Source organism: Engystomops pustulosus, chromosome 5 (genome assembly GCF_040894005.1).
Source record: "Engystomops pustulosus chromosome 5, aEngPut4.maternal, whole genome shotgun sequence".
In the NCBI taxonomy this organism is placed as follows: Eukaryota; Metazoa; Chordata; class Amphibia; order Anura; family Leptodactylidae; genus Engystomops; species Engystomops pustulosus.
Genome location: NC_092415.1, coordinates 9032474 through 9051085, shown reverse-complemented (window position 1 = coordinate 9051085; position 18612 = coordinate 9032474). Strand labels below are relative to the sequence as shown.

At 45.4% G+C, this 18612-nt stretch overlaps 1 protein-coding gene across 1 annotated transcript in view; it reads right to left on the bottom strand.

Moving 5' to 3' along the window:
• Nucleotides 1-18612, bottom strand: part of COL22A1 (collagen type XXII alpha 1 chain) — a 315022-nt gene that overhangs the window by 258789 nt on the left and 37621 nt on the right. Inside the window, exon 3 of the mRNA XM_072151139.1 lies at nucleotides 13542-14108. Within this exon, the coding sequence (XP_072007240.1) occupies nucleotides 13542-14108 (567 nt within the window). The remainder of the gene's footprint in view (nucleotides 1-13541; nucleotides 14109-18612) is intronic.

Below are 18612 nucleotides of genomic sequence, written 5' to 3'. Positions count from 1 at the left end.
CTTGCAGTTTCCCACCTTAGATCTCTGTGTCAGGGAAAACGGACAGCAGAAGATTATTGTGCCCAGTTCAGACAGTATGTGACTGACTCGCAATGGAATGACTGCGCCCTAAAAGACCAATTTATGTCCGGACTGTCAGACCGAGTACAGGACTTAGTCTTAGCTTATGCCGAGCCTCAGACATTAGATGATGCTATGACTCTGGTCATCCGAGTTGATCGTCGCCTAAGATCCAGGCGATCACCTCGGGTGTCCTCTGACTGTCAGCCAGCGGCCAGTCTGTCTCCAGGTAGTCCAGAATTGGAATCCATGGAGCTGGATAGCATCTCTCCTGCACAGCGGAAGCAACATCGAATGAGACGTCATCTTTGTTTCTACTGTGGAAGTCCTGATCATCAGGTCAACACCTGTCCCAAGAGGCAGCAGCAGGAAAACTTCCGCTCCTAAGCAGTAGTCGGGGGGACTGCTTAGGAGCTCAGGTACTCCCAATTGTGTCTAGAATGTATTTACCTTGTACTATTAAGTTTCAGTCTGTTTCCTGCACTGGTCGCGCCTTTTTGGATTCAGGTGCTGCGTCTAACTTAATTGATTATAATTTTGTCTCTCAGTTTCGCATGTCATTGATTCCATTGTCCACTCCTATCCAGATGTCGGGTGCGGATTTGACCCCTCTACAGGCAGGGTTGATTAAATTCCGAACCCCGCAGATAAAGCTTATGGTAGGAGCTATGCATGAAGAATGGTGTTCTTTCCTAGTTATGGAAAACTTGTCTGAAAATGTCATTCTTGGTCTACCCTGGCTCCGGATCCATAATCCGGTAATTAATTGGGAAACTCTGGAGCTGGTTCATTGGGGTCCTCACTGTAAGGATCACCTGTCCAAAGTTTCATTATGTACAGTAGTAGCGGAAGATCAGAGTCTTCCAGGTTTTCTCTCTGATTACTCAGATGTGTTTTCAAAACCCTTGTCCCAAGTCCTTCCTCCTCACTGGGAGTTTGATTGTAAAATTGACCTTCTTCCTGATGCTAGATTGCCAAAGGGTCGTATATATAACCTGTCAGTACCAGAACGGGAGGCACTGAAGAGTTATATTGATGAGAGTTTGGCAATCGGACATATCCGTCCCTCTGAGTCGCCCACTGGGGCCGGGTTCTTTTTTGTTGAGAAAAAAGATGGTGGTTTACGGCCGTGTATTGATTATCGAGAATTAAACAAGATAACGGTAAAAAACTCAGGTCCTCTCCCCTTGATCCCGGATCTCTTAAATCAGGTTTCTGGGGCCCAAGTTTTCTCTAAATTAGATCTCAGAGGGGCTTATAACCTGATTCGAATCCGGGAAGGGGATGAGTGGAAAACCGCATTTAATACACCTTTGGGGCACTTTGAATACCTGGTTATGCCCTTTGGTTTGAGTAATGCCCCAGCGGTTTTTCAAGGGTTTATGAACTCCATCTTTCATGATTACATCGGTGTGTTTATGGTGGTGTATCTAGACGATATTTTGATTTTCTCTCCTGATATGGTTTCTCACCAGCAACACCTCCGCCAAGTACTTACCAGGTTGCGCAAAAACCACCTCTTCGCTAAGCTGGAAAAGTGTGTTTTTTGCGTCCAGAAGGTTTCCTTCTTAGGCTATGTGGTGACTCCCTCTGATGTACAGATGGATCCGAGTAAGGTTCAGGCGCTCACGGACTGGGTTCGGCCTACCAATCTTAAGGCCCTACAACGTTTTTTAGGTTTCGCTAACTATTATCGGAACTTTATAAAGAACTTTTCGTGATCGCCAAACCCCTCACGGATCTAACCCGTAAGGGTGCTGATCCGAACAATTGGTCCCCTGCCGCTTGCTCAGCGTTTGAAACTTTAAAAGCGGCATTCTCGTCAGCCCCAGTCTTGGTTCAACCTGACCTCTCTCTACCGTTTGTTGTGGAGGTGGATGCCTCCGAGGTAGGAGTTGGTGCAGTGTTGTCTCAGGGGTCCTCCACTCTCACCAGACTTAGGCCCTGTGCATATTTCTCTAGAAAGTTTTCCTCTTGTGAGAGGAATTATGATATTGGTAATCGAGAGCTCCTTGCCATTAAGTGGGCATTTGAAGTCTGGCGACACTTTTTGGAGGGAGCTCTTCATCCGATCACTGTGCTCACGGATCATAAGAACTTAGTATATTTGGATACTGCTAAACGCTTGAACTCACGTCAGGCTAGGTGGGCCTTGTTTTTCTCTCGCTTCAATTTTGTGGTCACCTACCGACCTGGGTCAAAAAATGTGAAGGCTGATGCCTTGTCCCGTAGCTTCGGGACTCCTGAGCTTCCAGAGGCTACTAATATTTTGTCTCCAGGGGTCGTGCTGGCAGCTGTCTCCTCCCACCTCTCCTCTCAAATTTTAGCAGGACAAAGATCTGCACCTAAAGACCTTCCGGAAGGCAAATTATTTGTTCCTCTTTCTTGTCGTTTGAGAGTGTTGGAGGAGACGCATTGCTCGGTGTTGGCAGGTCATCCGGGAATGCGGAGCACCTTGGATCTCTTGAAGAGAAGTTACTGGTGGCCTCACATGACTAAGGATGTGCACGCATTTGTCCAAGCCTGTCAGGTCTGTGCGCGAGGAAAGACTCCCAGGAGACGTCCTGAGGGGCCTCTTCTTCCGCTTTTAGTTCCCACCAGGCCGTGGTCTAAAGTGTCTATGGACTTTGTCACTGATCTGCCAGCGTCTCAAGGCTGTACAGTGGTTTGGGTAGTAGTGGACCGTTTCTCTAAAATGGGACACTTTGTTCCATTAAAAAAGTTACCTTCAGCTGAAGAATTAGCTGAATTGTTTATACAGAATATTGTACGCCTCCATGGTATACCAGATGATATTGTGTCAGATAGGGGCGTACAATTTGTTTCCAAATTTTGGCGAGCATTTTGTTCTAGACTGGAAGTTAATTTATCGTTCTCGTCGGCGTTTCACCCTGAGTCTAATGGTCAGTCCGAGAGGATGAATCAGGAGATGATTCAATATCTGCGACTCTTTGTCTCGGACAGTCAGGACCAGTGGGTGAAATTCCTTCCGTTGGCAGAATTTGCTATTAATAACCACAGTAGTTCTTCCACACAGGTATCTCCGTTTTTCTGCAATTATGGTTTTCATCCTCGTTTCTCTTTTTCATCTGTGCCTGTCTCTAATATTCCTCGAGCGGAAGCTATTACATCCAAGTTGCGCTCACTCTGGTCACAGGTTCGGGGGAATATTCAGAGGGCACAAAATTCTATGGTCCAACAAACTGAAAGAAGGCGCACTAACTCCGATACGTTTGTGGTGGGGGATAAAGTGTGGTTATCCACGAAAAACCTTAAATTGAAGGTCCCCTCTTTGAAGTTTGCGCCCAGGTTTGTGGGTCCGTTTGTTGTTACGCATATTGTTAACCCGGTATCCTTCAAGATTACACTTCCAGCAGGGTGGCGGGTCCATAACACCTTCCATAAGAGTCTTCTGAAGCGCTATGTTGAGCCTCTTTTGCCTCTTTCTGACCCTCCTTCTCCATCTATTGTGGAGGGGAATCTGGAATTTGAGGTAGAAAAAATTGTGAATTCCAGATGGGTAGGTAACTCCCTGCAGTACCTGGTCCATTGGAAAGGTTTTGGTCCTGAGGATAGGTCTTGGGTTCCGGCTAGAGATGTTCATGCTCCACGGTTACTCAGGTTGTTTCATCAGACCTACCCTCAGAAGCCATCTTTAAGATCTAGGGGTCCGAAGGCCCCCCGTCAGGGGGGGGGTACTGTCAGGTTCGCTAGGGAGAATGCTGGGACTTCTGGTGGTGCCAGCAGCGTTCTCCGAACCCCGGCGCGTGTCCACGCAAACTCCACCTCTCGTCCTGGGCAGCGGCTGCTAAGATCTCGCGCTGTCTAGGAGTGGCTGGGACTTGAACCTCTGCTTGGTGCCTGTTGTTCTGCACCGTGAGGGGTTAATTCCCAGATGCTGTCCAGCTCCTATCAGGTTCTGGAGGTGGAGTTCAGGCTGCATAAATTGCAGCTTCACTAGTCACCTGTGCCAGTGTTTGAAATCTCTTTCTCCACTTGCTTGCTGCACTAGGTTGTATTGCTCTGTATCTGTATTGTTGTTACCTCGGCTAGTTTTTGACATTGACTATTTGCTTACTGACTTTGCTATTGACGTACCCTCCCGTTGTGACTCCGGCTAGTTTACGATTCTTTTGTGTTTTATGTTTGTCTGTCTGTTTGTATTTCCCTTCCCCCACTTAAACCAGCGTATTCCGAGTCTTCAAGTAGTCGCCCCACGGTTTAGCGTGGGGGGGCTATAGGAAGGGACAGAGGCTGGGGAAAGCTCAGGGCACACTATCCCCTGTCTTTTGTGTACCCTATCCTAACAGAAACACTGGCCACACATAGGTCTGCATCCTGTATCCGACCTGCTACATTCTCTCCTTCCATGGAGCCTTTGTCAGCTGTGGTCACTCAGGTCCAGACCCTAACTCAGCTTGTTCAGGATCTAGCTTCCCGTCTCCAAATTCAGGAATCTATGCAGGTTCCACGGCAGACATCACCGCAGGATCCACTGCCACCCACGCCTGAACCTAAGGTTCCTCTCCCTGACGTGTTTTTTGGTGACCGTAAGAAATTTTTTTCATTTCGGGAGGGCTGTAAACTTTACTTTTCTTTACGCCCTCGTTCATCGGGCACAGAGATTCAAAGGGTGGGCGTGGTAATTTCCCTGTTGCGTGGGGATCCGCAAAATTGGGCTTTTTCTCTCCCACCTGACTCTCCATCCCGTTCTTCTCTTGACGCTTTTTTCTCTGCTTTAGGCCAGATTTATGACGAACCTGACCGCCGAGCACTTGCAGTTTCCCACCTTAGATCTCTGTGTCAGGGAAAACGGACAGCAGAAGATTATTGTGCCCAGTTCAGACAGTATGTGACTGACTCGCAATGGAATGACTGCGCCCTAAAAGACCAATTTATGTCCGGACTGTCAGACCGAGTACAGGACTTAGTCTTAGCTTATGCCGAGCCTCAGACATTAGATGATGCTATGACTCTGGTCATCCGAGTTGATCGTCGCCTAAGATCCAGGCGATCACCTCGGGTGTCCTCTGACTGTCAGCCAGCGGCCAGTCTGTCTCCAGGTAGTCCAGAATTGGAATCCATGGAGCTGGATAGCATCTCTCCTGCACAGCGGAAGCAACATCGAATGAGACGTCATCTTTGTTTCTACTGTGGAAGTCCTGATCATCAGGTCAACACCTGTTCCAAGAGGCAGCAGCAGGAAAACTTCCGCTCCTAAGCAGTAGTCGGGGGGGCTGCTTAGGAGCTCAGGTACTCCCAATTGTGTCTAGAATGTATTTACCTTGTACTATTAAGTTTCAGTCTGTTTCCTGCACTGGTCGCGCCTTTTTGGATTCAGGTGCTGCGTCTAACTTAATTGATTATAATTTTGTCTCTCAGTTTCGCATGTCATTGATTCCATTGTCCACTCCTATCCAGATGTCGGGTGCGGATTTGACCCCTCTACAGGCAGGGTTGATTAAATTCCGAACCCCGCAGATAAAGCTTATGGTAGGAGCTATGCATGAAGAATGGTGTTCTTTCCTAGTTATGGAAAACTTGTCTGAAAATGTCATTCTTGGTCTACCCTGGCTCCGGATCCATAATCCGGTAATTAATTGGGAAACTCTGGAGCTGGTTCATTGGGGTCCTCACTGTAAGGATCACCTGTCCAAAGTTTCATTATGTACAGTAGTAGCGGAAGATCAGAGTCTTCCAGGTTTTCTCTCTGATTACTCAGATGTGTTTTCAAAACCCTTGTCCCAAGTCCTTCCTCCTCACTGGGAGTTTGATTGTAAAATTGACCTTCTTCCTGATGCTAGATTGCCAAAGGGTCGTATATATAACCTGTCAGTACCAGAACGGGAGGCACTGAAGAGTTATATTGATGAGAGTTTGGCAATCGGACATATCCGTCCCTCTGAGTCGCCCACTGGGGCCGGGTTCTTTTTTGTTGAGAAAAAAGATGGTGGTTTACGGCCGTGTATTGATTATCGAGAATTAAACAAGATAACGGTAAAAAACTCAGGTCCTCTCCCCTTGATCCCGGATCTCTTAAATCAGGTTTCTGGGGCCCAAGTTTTCTCTAAATTAGATCTCAGAGGGGCTTATAACCTGATTCGAATCCGGGAAGGGGATGAGTGGAAAACCGCATTTAATACACCTTTGGGACACTTTGAATACCTGGTTATGCCCTTTGGTTTGAGTAATGCCCCAGCGGTTTTTCAAGGGTTTATGAACTCCATCTTTCATGATTACATCGGTGTGTTTATGGTGGTGTATCTAGACGATATTTTGATTTTCTCTCCTGATATGGTTTCTCACCAGCAACACCTCCGCCAAGTACTTACCAGGTTGCGCAAAAACCACCTCTTCGCTAAGCTGGAAAAGTGTGTTTTTTGCGTCCAGAAGGTTTCCTTCTTAGGCTATGTGGTGACTCCCTCTGATGTACAGATGGATCCGAGTAAGGTTCAGGCGCTCACGGACTGGGTTCGGCCTACCAATCTTAAGGCCCTACAACGTTTTTTAGGTTTCGCTAACTATTATCGGAACTTTATAAAGAACTTTTCCGTGATCGCCAAACCCCTCACGGATCTAACCCGTAAGGGTGCTGATCCGAACAATTGGTCCCCTGCCGCTTGCTCAGCGTTTGAAACTTTAAAAGCGGCATTCTCGTCAGCCCCAGTCTTGGTTCAACCTGACCTCTCTCTACCGTTTGTTGTGGAGGTGGATGCCTCCGAGGTAGGAGTTGGTGCAGTGTTGTCTCAGGGGTCCTCCACTCTCACCAGACTTAGGCCCTGTGCATATTTCTCTAGAAAGTTTTCCTCTTGTGAGAGGAATTATGATATGGGTAATCGAGAGCTCCTTGCCATTAAGTGGGCATTTGAAGTCTGGCGACACTTTTTGGAGGGAGCTCTTCATCCGATCACTGTGCTCACGGATCATAAGAACTTAGTATATTTGGATACTGCTAAACGCTTGAACTCACGTCAGGCTAGGTGGGCCTTGTTTTTCTCTCGCTTCAATTTTGTGGTCACCTATCGACCTGGGTCAAAAAATGTGAAGGCTGATGCCTTGTCCCGTAGCTTCGGGACTCCTGAGCTTCCAGAGGCTACTGACAGTAATATTTTGTCTCCAGGGGTCGTGCTGGCAGCTGTCTCCTCCCACCTCTCCTCTCAAATTTTAGCAGGACAAAGATCTGCACCTAAAGACCTTCCGGAAGGCAAATTATTTGTTCCTCTTTCTTGTCGTTTGAGAGTGTTGGAGGAGACGCATTGCTCGGTGTTGGCAGGTCATCCGGGAATGCGGAGCACCTTGGATCTCTTGAAGAGAAGTTACTGGTGGCCTCACATGACTAAGGATGTGCACGCATTTGTCCAAGCCTGTCAGGTCTGTGCGCGAGGAAAGACTCCCAGGAGACGTCCTGAGGGGCCTCTTCTTCCGCTTCCAGTTCCCACCAGGCCGTGGTCTAAAGTGTCAATGGATTTTGTCACTGATCTGCCAGCGTCTCAAGGCTGTACAGTGGTTTGGGTAGTAGTGGACCGTTTCTCTAAAATGGGACACTTTGTTCCATTAAAAAAGTTACCTTCAGCTGAAGAATTAGCTGAATTGTTTATACAGAATATTGTACGCCTCCATGGTATACCAGATGATATTGTGTCAGATAGGGGCGTACAATTTGTTTCCAAATTTTGGCGAGCATTTTGTTCTAGACTGGAAGTTAATTTATCGTTCTCGTCGGCGTTTCACCCTGAGTCTAATGGTCAGTCCGAGAGGATGAATCAGGAGATGATTCAATATCTGCGACTCTTTGTCTCGGACAGTCAGGACCAGTGGGTGAAATTCCTTCCGTTGGCAGAATTTGCTATTAATAACCACAGTAGTTCTTCCACACAGGTATCTCCGTTTTTCTGCAATTATGGTTTTCATCCTCGTTTCTCTTTTTCATCTGTGTCTGTCTCTAATATTCCTCGAGCGGAAGCTATTACATCCAAGTTGCGCTCACTCTGGTCACAGGTTCGGGGGAATATTCAGAGGGCACAAAATTCTATGGTCCAACAAACTGAAAGAAGGCGCACTAACTCCGATACGTTTGTGGTGGGGGATAAAGTGTGGTTATCCACGAAAAACCTTAAATTGAAGGTCCCCTCTTTGAAGTTTGCGCCCAGGTTTGTGGGTCCGTTTGTTGTTACGCATATTGTTAACCCGGTATCCTTCAAGATTACACTTCCAGCAGGGTGGCGGGTCCATAACACCTTCCATAAGAGTCTTCTGAAGCGCTATGTTGAGCCTGTTTTGCCTCTTTCTGACCCTCCTTCTCCATCTATTGTGGAGGGGAATCTGGAATTTGAGGTAGAAAAAATTGTGAATTCCAGATGGGTAGGTAACTCCCTGCAGTACCTGGTCCATTGGAAAGGTTTTGGTCCTGAGGATAGGTCTTGGGTTCCGGCTAGAGATGTTCATGCTCCACGGTTACTCAGGTTGTTTCATCAGACCTACCCTCAGAAGCCATCTTTAAGATCTAGGGGTCCGAAGGCCCCCCGTCAGGGGGGGGGGGGTACTGTCAGGTTCGCTAGGGAGAATGCTGGGACTTCTGGTGGTGCCAGCAGCGTTCTCCGAACCCCGGCGCGTGTCCACGCAAACTCCACCTCTCGTCCTGGGCAGCGGCTGCTAAGATCTCGCGCTGTCTAGGAGTGGCTGGGACTTGAACCTCTGCTTGGTGCCTGTTGTTCTGCACCGTGAGGGGTTAATTCCCAGATGCTGTCCAGCTCCTATCAGGTTCTGGAGGTGGAGTTCAGGCTGCATAAATTGCAGCTTCACTAGTCACCTGTGCCAGTGTTTGAAATCTCTTTCTCCACTCGCTTGCTGCACTAGGTTGTATTGCTCTGTATCTGTATTGTTGTTACCTCGGCTAGTTTTTGACATTGACTATTTGCTGACTTTGCTATTGACGTACCCTCCCGTTGTGACTCCGGCTAGTTTACGATTCTTTTGTGTTTTATGTTTGTCTGTCTGTTTGTATTTCCCTTCCCCCACTTAAACCAGCGTATTCCGAGTCTTCAAGTAGTCGCCCCACGGTTTAGCGTGGGGGGGCTATAGGAAGGGACAGAGGCTGGGGCAAGCTCAGGGCACACTATCCCCTGTCTTTTGTGTACCCAATCCTAACAAGGCCCTTGGGTGACAGTCTCAGTAGGCCCCTGGGTGACAGTCTCAGTAGACCCTGGGTGACAGTCTCAGTAGACCCTGGGTGACAGTCTCAGTAGACCCTGGGTGACAGTCGCAGTAGACCCCTGGGTGACAGTCTCAGTAAGCCCCTGGGCGACAGTCTAAGTAGGTCCTAGGCTGACAGTCTCAGTAGGCCTTTGGGCGACAGTCTCAGTAGGCCCTTGGGTGACAGTCTCAGTAGGCCCCTGGGTGACAGTCTCAGTAGACCCCTGGGTGACAGTCTCAGTAGGCCCCTGGACGAAAATCTAAATAGGTGCCTAGGTGATAGACTTAATAGGCCCCTAGGCTACAGTCTCAGTCGGCCCCAGGCTAACAGTCTCAGTAGGTCTTTGGCTGATAGTCTCAATAGGACTCTGGGTGACAGTCTCAGTAGACCCCTAGGTGACAGTCTCAGTAGACCCCTGGGTGAAAGTCTCAGTAGCCCCCTTGGTGACAATCTCAGTAGACCCCTGGGGGACAGGACAGTCTCAGTAGACCCCTGGAGGACAGTGTCAGTAGACCCCTGGGGGACAGTCTCAGTAGGCCCCAGGGTGACAGTCTGAGTAGGCCCCTGGGTGACAGTCTCAGTAGGCACCAGTGCGACAGTCTCAGTAGACCCCTGGGTGATGGTCTCAGTAGGCTCCTGGGTAACAGTCTCAGTAGGCCCCTGGGTGACAGTCTCAGTAGACCCCTAGGTGACAGTCTCAGTAGACCCCTGGGTGACAGTCTCAGTAGGCCCCAGAGCGACAGTCTCAGTAGGCCCCTTTGCAGTTTAGTCACCTTGCAGCATTAAAAATTCCGAAACTAATATTCTATAACGCTATCTGTGATGAAATCAACTAATGTGAATACAAACCGGTAAACTAAAGGGCAATTAGCATCTCTTGAAGTGTCCAGATAGATTTTATGACATCTTAGAGTTTTGCAGCTTATTAAAATCTGACCTCAAACCTGTTCTCTGCAATTTCAAAGGGGTACATGGACATCTGTTTACCCCCCCCCCCCCCTTACCCCTCCCAATAAGGACTCGGCGAAAAAGAACTTTTTAAATATTCTTGGACTCTCCCCCTAAGGGTGATGTGACACGTGGTATTTTTGGTCGCTTTTAAGCATGCATTTTCAGTCCTTTTAGAAACACATGAGTCACTGTTCAGGACTCCGGTCTATAAGATGAAGCTAAATGTAGACAAATAGACAGTCATGTAATACTACAGATAAGTCTATCACTTTTAAGTCCCTAAACTGTAGGCGATCAGCTGATGGCGGTGGCTTGTTCCATATACAAAGGGAAAGTCAAAAGGTATAAATATATGAAAGTAGAAGAAAAGTTGTGAATGAAATACAAATGACCCAATCAAAAATGTGATTACGACCACAGGAAAGATAGAAAGTTGATATTCACATGGACATGAATTACTTATGGTAGCCTCGTAGAACATATCAGCAACCCTTGACGTCGCACAATAGTTGACTTGACCTTAGATGTGTCCTCCAGAAAGACACAGCAGATACCAAGGACAACAGTGACTTTAGGAACCTGCACATTAACCCAAATTCTTCAAAAGGATCCAATAACTACTTAAATATTGAAACTTCTAAAATCGTTAAATTAAGACTTTGATACCACACACTTGGACCAAACGGTTCCCAGTGGCTCGTGTTTGGTTTCTGTTCATCTTTTGATACTTTTGTACAGTAGAGCATCACATCTTTGGTGATTTTTTTTTTTCAGACCAATTTTTCTACACACATTTTTTCTGCAATGTAGGACATTCTAAGCTTTCCTCTTGGCAATGCCGCCTAATGAGACAAGGACGTATTAGGAGTAGAGTAGAGCAAAGGGTTTGGAGGATGAGAGGTCAAAGATCTTCTTTTCTTACACTCAGTTGTTGGAGATTGTCATTGTTCAGTGGTAACTCAATCTCTCAGTTGTCCACCAAAAGGCACCCACCTGCCGACACTTCCTACAGCTCGTCATTCCCTCGGCCTAATGATCTCTAGTCACCACTAGACGTGCAACCAAATATAAATGCTTAAGATTTTTTTTAAAAAAACAAAAACGTAACAGTTTTATCACCAGTTTAAAAATGTAAACTTTGTAAAGATATTCTAGAATATATTTTTAGGAATCAAACTTAAAGGGGTTTTCCCAGCAACCAAGTTAGGCCCTATCTTGCTGATTGGTGGGGATCTCAGTGATGAGACTCCCAGAGACCACGAGAACAGGGGGGTCCAATGTACCGCCGTGGGACCCCTCGTTGCTCCCCGAGATGAGCGGAGCAGCTGGCCAAGCTTGGCACTCAGCAATCTCCATCAGCTCTATAGAGATGAATGGGGTAGCACCGAACATGTGCAGCCAGCTGCTCATCTCAAGGAGCGACGAGGGGTCCGATGGAGCTAAAGCGGACCCTCTGTTCTCATGATCTGTTGGGTTCTCATCACTGAGACCATCACCTTATCCTGTGGATAAGGCCTGACTTGGTTAATGCAAAAGCCCCTTTAAAGGTAGAATTGGGGGTGTTGACCAGTGGCATCTCCACTGATCACAAGAGCTGGGGTTCCTTTGTCTCCTGCTCCATCCATTTCAGTGTCTTTCACTGTTCACTCTACAACAAATCTCCTATAAAATGGATTTAACCCTTGAATACATGCTCTTGGTAGATGTCTAACCTCTGTTTGGAGATTTAGCTACGAAGTTTCAAGGAAAACAAAATAGACCATTCTTGACTTTCAGGTCCATGGGCATCTCATGACCTTATGAATTGACTGCGTACAGTAGAACATCATCCTTTATTGTGAACTGATATGGTAGGAACATTGGGTAATCACAGTCACTAAATTTTTATCTCTAAGATTACTTCAAATTGTTGTATCTGACCGATTGCTTTAAATATGCCAATAATTTTTGGAGCGATAAAACCTTCTCCATTACAACTTTCTACAGATTTATCGTATGAATCTAGATGTAAATTAAGGCACAAATCCCCTCCAGTCCCTCGGTGTTGCGAGAAAAACTTTGAGACTGGATAGAAATTTTTTGCAGCTTTCTGGTCAAAAAGTTTCAAATCCTATTTAAAAATTAGCACTTCGTCTGCTGAAATTAAGGCAAATTTTACAAGTTTTGAAATCTCACTTACAAAATACAACCAAAAGATCTGAACATGTTCCAAAAACATGGAATAAGATATGTGTCTAATGATAAACTTGCCACACTGTATCCAAAAGTTTCTTTTGTGGATTCCACATAAATGAGCCGGTCAAACCTTTTCATCCTGGTATTAGTATAAATCATTTATAACATTGGGTCCATAGAAGCCATATGTAAGATTCCTTCACTGGCACTAAATCAAGTACCAGAACCAAAAAATATTCACAATTCCCATATCATAGGGCCCCCAGTTATGGCTGCCCAAGACTCTACGAGTAAGAGTTAACTATGAAACTCATCAGCTCACTTTCAGACATAAAGACAATTGGAAGCCATTCACACAGTGACATTGTCCCCCTTTAACTATAAGGCCCCTTAGATTGTCCATTGGGCAGTGATAATGAACCTTCTAGAGACAAGTGCCAACTACAACCAAAACTCACTAATTTATTGTGAAGTTCTGACAAAGCAATTTACTTATTGCTGCTCTTCCACAGCTTTTAACTGTATTGGCATCCTGAGGCCATCGATACAGTTGAAAGAAGGAGAAGAACTTGAGATTGTCATTGTAGCATTTCGCTAGGGCCCCAAGAACAGGAAGGATGGTGGGGCCTGGATTCGAAGCTCCAATGATAATCCAACCCCCCATCCACAGCTTCTCACACCTCTTCTAGGCTCTGCAACCTTGGATCATGGGTTGCTTTGGACTACAGGACGAGGCCTTTAGTCCTGTTTGACTAACTCTGTGCTGGAGCAATAGCCTGAGTGCCCACAGAGAAAGCTCTGAGTGCCACCTCTGGCATCTTTGCTATTGGTTCGCCACCACAGCCATAGGGTATGTCTGATGACCAATGAATGTAACGATAGCGCTGATTTAGACCTTGGAATTACCCATTACCCTAATATTGTGGACATGGATATGGCCAAAGAAGCATTACCCTTGGATATTATGATTAAGGGATGGGTAATAAAGAAGCACCAAACCAGTATCTAATATGGAGTCATCACAAATTTAGAATTCTTTGAATGTTGCGCCATATTTACAGTAGATGCCCATGTAGACGCCCAGATCCCACTGTAACAGTATGAAATCATTCCCTGTAGACTGGAAATAACTGAAACCAAGTTTCAGAACGGAGTCACTTACTTTCACAAAGTCTCCTTCTCAATATTCCTCGGATTTTGTCGATGGCGTTGTAGTCCGAGACGTGGAAGACGTGGGCCGACTTGGGTTCAGATGCGATCTCTTCCAGTTCCTCTTTGAGAGCTTCACCAACACCCACAGCAAAAATCCTAATTCCTGCTTTATGAGCCGCGGTGGCAGGTTCTAACACCAGGTCCTGACTTCTTCCATCGGTCAGAAGGATTGCCACTCTTTTGATGGCTCGTTCTCTGGGCCTGCTACCGGCCTCCTGAGAAAAACTGTATGTGGTGATGTATCGGAGAGCATCTCCCGTGTTGGTGTTACCACCATAGTACTTAATGTTCCTGGCGGCTTCTTTCACGTCTTCACGGGTCTGATATGTCCCCAACTCAAATTCGGTGTATGGTTTACCACTGTACCGGACCACCCCCACCCGGGTCTTGTCCGGTTCAATCTCAAATGTTTCCACCAAGTTAGAAACCCATTGACGAACTTTCTCAAAATCTTCCTTGCCTACGCTGGAGGAGGTGTCCAGGATGAAGACTAAATCGTAGTGGACGTTCTTACATCCTGGGGGAAAATAAACCAAATAATAATAAGGTTTTTATCTTAGAACACAAGAGGGAAACGGATATCAAAACTTTTTGTTTAACTAAAGAAATCATGAAAGAAAGTTGAATTAATAACTTTGTTGCAGTTTTAGTCCAAGCAAAGAACAAGAGAGAAGTGAAAAAGTACAAATAATACAAACCCTAAAAGTAAAAATAAGGAAAATTTTTTTTTGCTGAAACTCAAGAAAGTTTAGATCATGAATTTAAGGGGATTCTGCCGTTACTAAAATGTATTCCGAATAGGGATGAGTGGACCCAATAGGGTTTGGGTTTGGATGATCCTTCAAAAAAAGGTTTGATTTGGGTAACGGGACCGACCGTTGTCCCCTTAGATGTCCCCGTGTGACTGTGCACCAGAATTTAAATACCACCTACACCTGAGCCCAAATGCCAAACCCAGGTCCAGGTTTAGACACCGGAACCTACAATGTTCTGCACAGATACAAGCACTGGGGTTTGATTCCGCTCATATATAATCCTGAATTTATTGTACCGGGGTAAGTGTCTGATTTCTAGGGGTCTTTCCTTGGGACCACCGATCACAAGAATATGAGTGAAAGGACTGATCATGACCGTGCAGATCAAGGGGGTTCCAGCAGGGTCGGCTCCAGGTTTCAGTAGACCCCTGGGCGACAGAGACTCCTTTGCAGTTAATTCATGTGGCAGCATTAAATAATCTACCATCAAAATCCATCCTGATAAACCAGGGACATTACTTATAGATCCAGGCACCGGGACTGTGGTATCTTCTTATATTTGTTATCCATGGCCGCCATACTTCTAATGCTCTGAGGGATGTTACCAGAACTCCTCTGTGTTGTTGTAGCTTCAAAGGCTGTTACACTTTTTCCTCTACCTCCCTAGGACCCCCCCCCCCTCTTCCTGTTTTAATCTCACACAGTGGGAGAAGTGCTCCTGCACAGTATAACAGTCTGTGAAGCTACAGCACAGCGGGGCTCTGGTAACACCCTCAGGTGCATGTAAGACTCATTAGCCAAATTATAAAAGTTTATTTTAGAAGGAAAGAGTCCATGGATAACACATATAAGTCCCAGGGCCTGGATCTATGAGTTTATCATGATGGATTGTGATGTAATTTCCTTTAATTTAGTATTATTATTTTTATTTTATTTTCCTCTAACTGCTCGGCGGGTTTTCCAGTACAAATAGAAAAAAGCTTTTTTGATAAATAGATACTTGACCAATGAGCTGACCAATCCCTGGCGATCAGTTTATTATATTATTCTTATTATATTATTTTTATTCTTGTCTTTTCTGGCAGCTTATAGTCCACCCGTGTCCAAAACGAGAACATGGAACCTTTCCCCAATATAAATAATTACAATAAATTTAATAATAATAATAAGATATCATCAGAATCGTAGAGATTATTATCATTATTATTATTATTATTATTATATGACATTTTATCTCTCATGATTATTTAGACTTTGATGTTACATTTCTTTTTTCTCTTTTGTTGTCTTTGTAAATATTATCTCTATTATTATCAGTCAAAACCTCGGGACACGGTAAATAACATTTATTTTCATCCCTTTCCCTTCTGGTAGTGACTACAATGCCCCCTCTTTACATGTCTTTGGGGGTCTCTCGCTCCCATGTCCCGCCGTCCCAGCGCGGTTTTTGTTCTTGTGTCCCTTTTGTTTCCCTTCTCTTTGAAAGAAGATTGAAAAGGCGACGGGTGGATGTCAGATCTCCGCTGACCTCTGTCACGTGTAAGGAAACCTGGGCGGGACCCCCACATGTGTAGATTAGTTGTGGGGGGAAATTCACATATGAAGGATGTAAAGAACATGAAAAAGATACAATGTATAAGATATTCCGGATCTAGAGGCCAATCTGTGGCACTTCTTATGATCAGTTCTGAGACCCTCTTAGATAGGGGAGGATCCCTATAAGGGTGAGACTGACCCTCTCAGATAGAGGAGGACCCCTTTAAGGGTGAGACTTCATTGTGAGGAGCAGCTTTGGTCCATTATAATAAACTAAAAGTCATTAATAAGAGCCTTTAGGCTCCTGAATTCCAACCACTTTCAGCTCTGGATTTTCTGAATGGCTCCTGTTCGTGTGCACAGGCAAAGATTTCCAGGATGGGATAAGGAAAACCACACCTCTTTTAGCTCCTTGTAAGGCAGCTCCCTTGACATCAAGCATGACCTTCAGGAAGCCTAATGACATGATGTGGAAACGAAACCAGTATCTATGATCCAGAAGGAACAGATTCCCTACTGTAGACAGCTTTATTGAATGAGCATAAGTCAGAGTTACATACATTTCAACAGACATACAGCGTATACTGTGTCGCAGCACAGACCGCAACACGACATATACAATAAATTAAGATTCACACGTAGTGTTGACAGCACACAGGAGTATAATCCTCAACTGTGCCATGAAAACCCTATACTAGCACACAGCTCGCTCAATTGACCTAACTAAACACGCATTGCATCTCACTTACGGCGACGACAAAGTGTAAAAACGGAAAAGGGTGCGGGGTGGAAGGGGAAGGGGTGGGGGGTAACACTTGCCCGAAGCTTTATTGAAAGACAGACACAGAAGGGGGAAAAACAAGGAAGGGAACCTAGCAAAAGTCCACTTCCTGGTTTGGGTCGTTTGCATAATGTATGCGTGACCCAGAAACCCCTGTAAAAGTCCAAATCTAGTGGAAAGTGAGTGTTTTCTGGCATTTGCCAGATAAACACAGCCTGTACTTCCTAACACACCTAAACTAAGCAAAGTCCAGCATTTTATACAAAAGTCCTGAACTTGTGCAGACAGCGCTGTATAATGTTTCCACCTGGTTGGGTCTCTTCAGTACAGTGTAGGAAACTGGTTTGGGAGAGGCTTGGGACTAGGGTTGGGAAGTAAGAGTTCTCCTTAAGGAGATTGCAAATTAAGGCCACCATGTAGGTGGGTGGAGTCTTATAGTCATGGATGCTCCATGTGATAAGGAAAACCACACCTCTTTTAGCTATCTTGTAAAGCAGCTCCCTTGACATCAAGCATGACCTTCAGGAAGCCTAATGACAAGATGCGGGATTAAAACCAAACCGGTATCTCTATTAAAGAAAGGAACAGACTCCCAACCGTAGACAGTGCTGTTTCGGCCTGGTTGCATCTCTTCAGTACAGTGTAGGGAACTGGTTTGGCTGAGTGAGAGGCTTGTGATTAGGGTCGGGAAGTAAGAGTTCTCCTTTCGGAGACTTTGCCAATTAAGGCCTCCGTGTAGGCGTGGGCAGTCTTATAGCCATAGATGCTCCACTAGGGGGCTTCTGGGAAAATAGGCAAAGTTTTCCAGGATGGGATAAGGGAAAGCCTGTCCCTTGACATGAAGCCGGACCTACCAGGTGGAAACAGCTCTGTCTACAGTTGGGAATCTGTTTCTTCTGCAGTAGAAACTGGTTTGGTTTTAATCCCTCATCATGTAATTAGGCTTCCTGAAGGTCATGCTTGATGTCAAGGGAGCTGCCTAACATGGTAGCTAAAAGAGGCGTAGTTTTCCTAATCCCATTCTGGAAAACTGTGCTTTTTTTCCCAGAATCCCCTATTGGAGCATCCAGGGCTACACACTCCTACAGGGCGGCCTCAATTGGCAAAGTCTCTGTAAGGAGAAATCTTACTTCCCGACCTCAGGCTCAGCATGAAGCATGGAAAGTGCTGCCTGATTGGTTGGATATACTTAGGGGCTTTAGTCCATTTCTGGGGCCTTTTAATACAATACATAAATATAACGTATAGTAGGCTCCATCCCTAATATGTTCTCCCTGGTATTCACAGTGTATAAAGCAACATAAGCTGCAGGAGCCGCGCGTGTCCATGTGCAGGATCAGTTATTTAAAACCGCTCTCTTTTGGGACACATTCTGATTATAAATAAAGCGACATTGACGTCTACAAACGGTTTTATTTCATTGTGTTCTTATAACATACAGAGGGGTCAGCAACTCAATTTGTATCTGTAGCTGGTGGTGAAGACAGAACATATGGGGCAGTATTATAGTACAGGCAGTCCCCGGGTTACATACAAGATAGGGTCTGTAGGTTTGTTCTTAAGTTGAATTTGTATGTAAGTCGGAACTGTATACTTTATAATTGTAAACCCAGCCAAAATGTTTTGGGTGTCTGTCAAAATTGTATTTTAAAAATGTTGGGTTGTCATAAGAACCAGGATTAACACTAAAACTTCATTGCAGACATAATTTATAACTGTTATAGCTGTTTATTGTAGCCTAGGACTAAAGAACAGTAAATTACCAACATCTAGAGGTCCGTTTGTAACTAGGGGTCGTCTGTAAGTCAGGTGTTCTTAAGTAGGGGACCGCCTGTAGTTATATACTTATATTCCTGTACATAGGAGGCAGTATTATAGTAGTTATATTCTTGTACATAGGGGGCAGTATTATAGTAGTTATATTCCTGTACATAGGGGGCAGTATTATA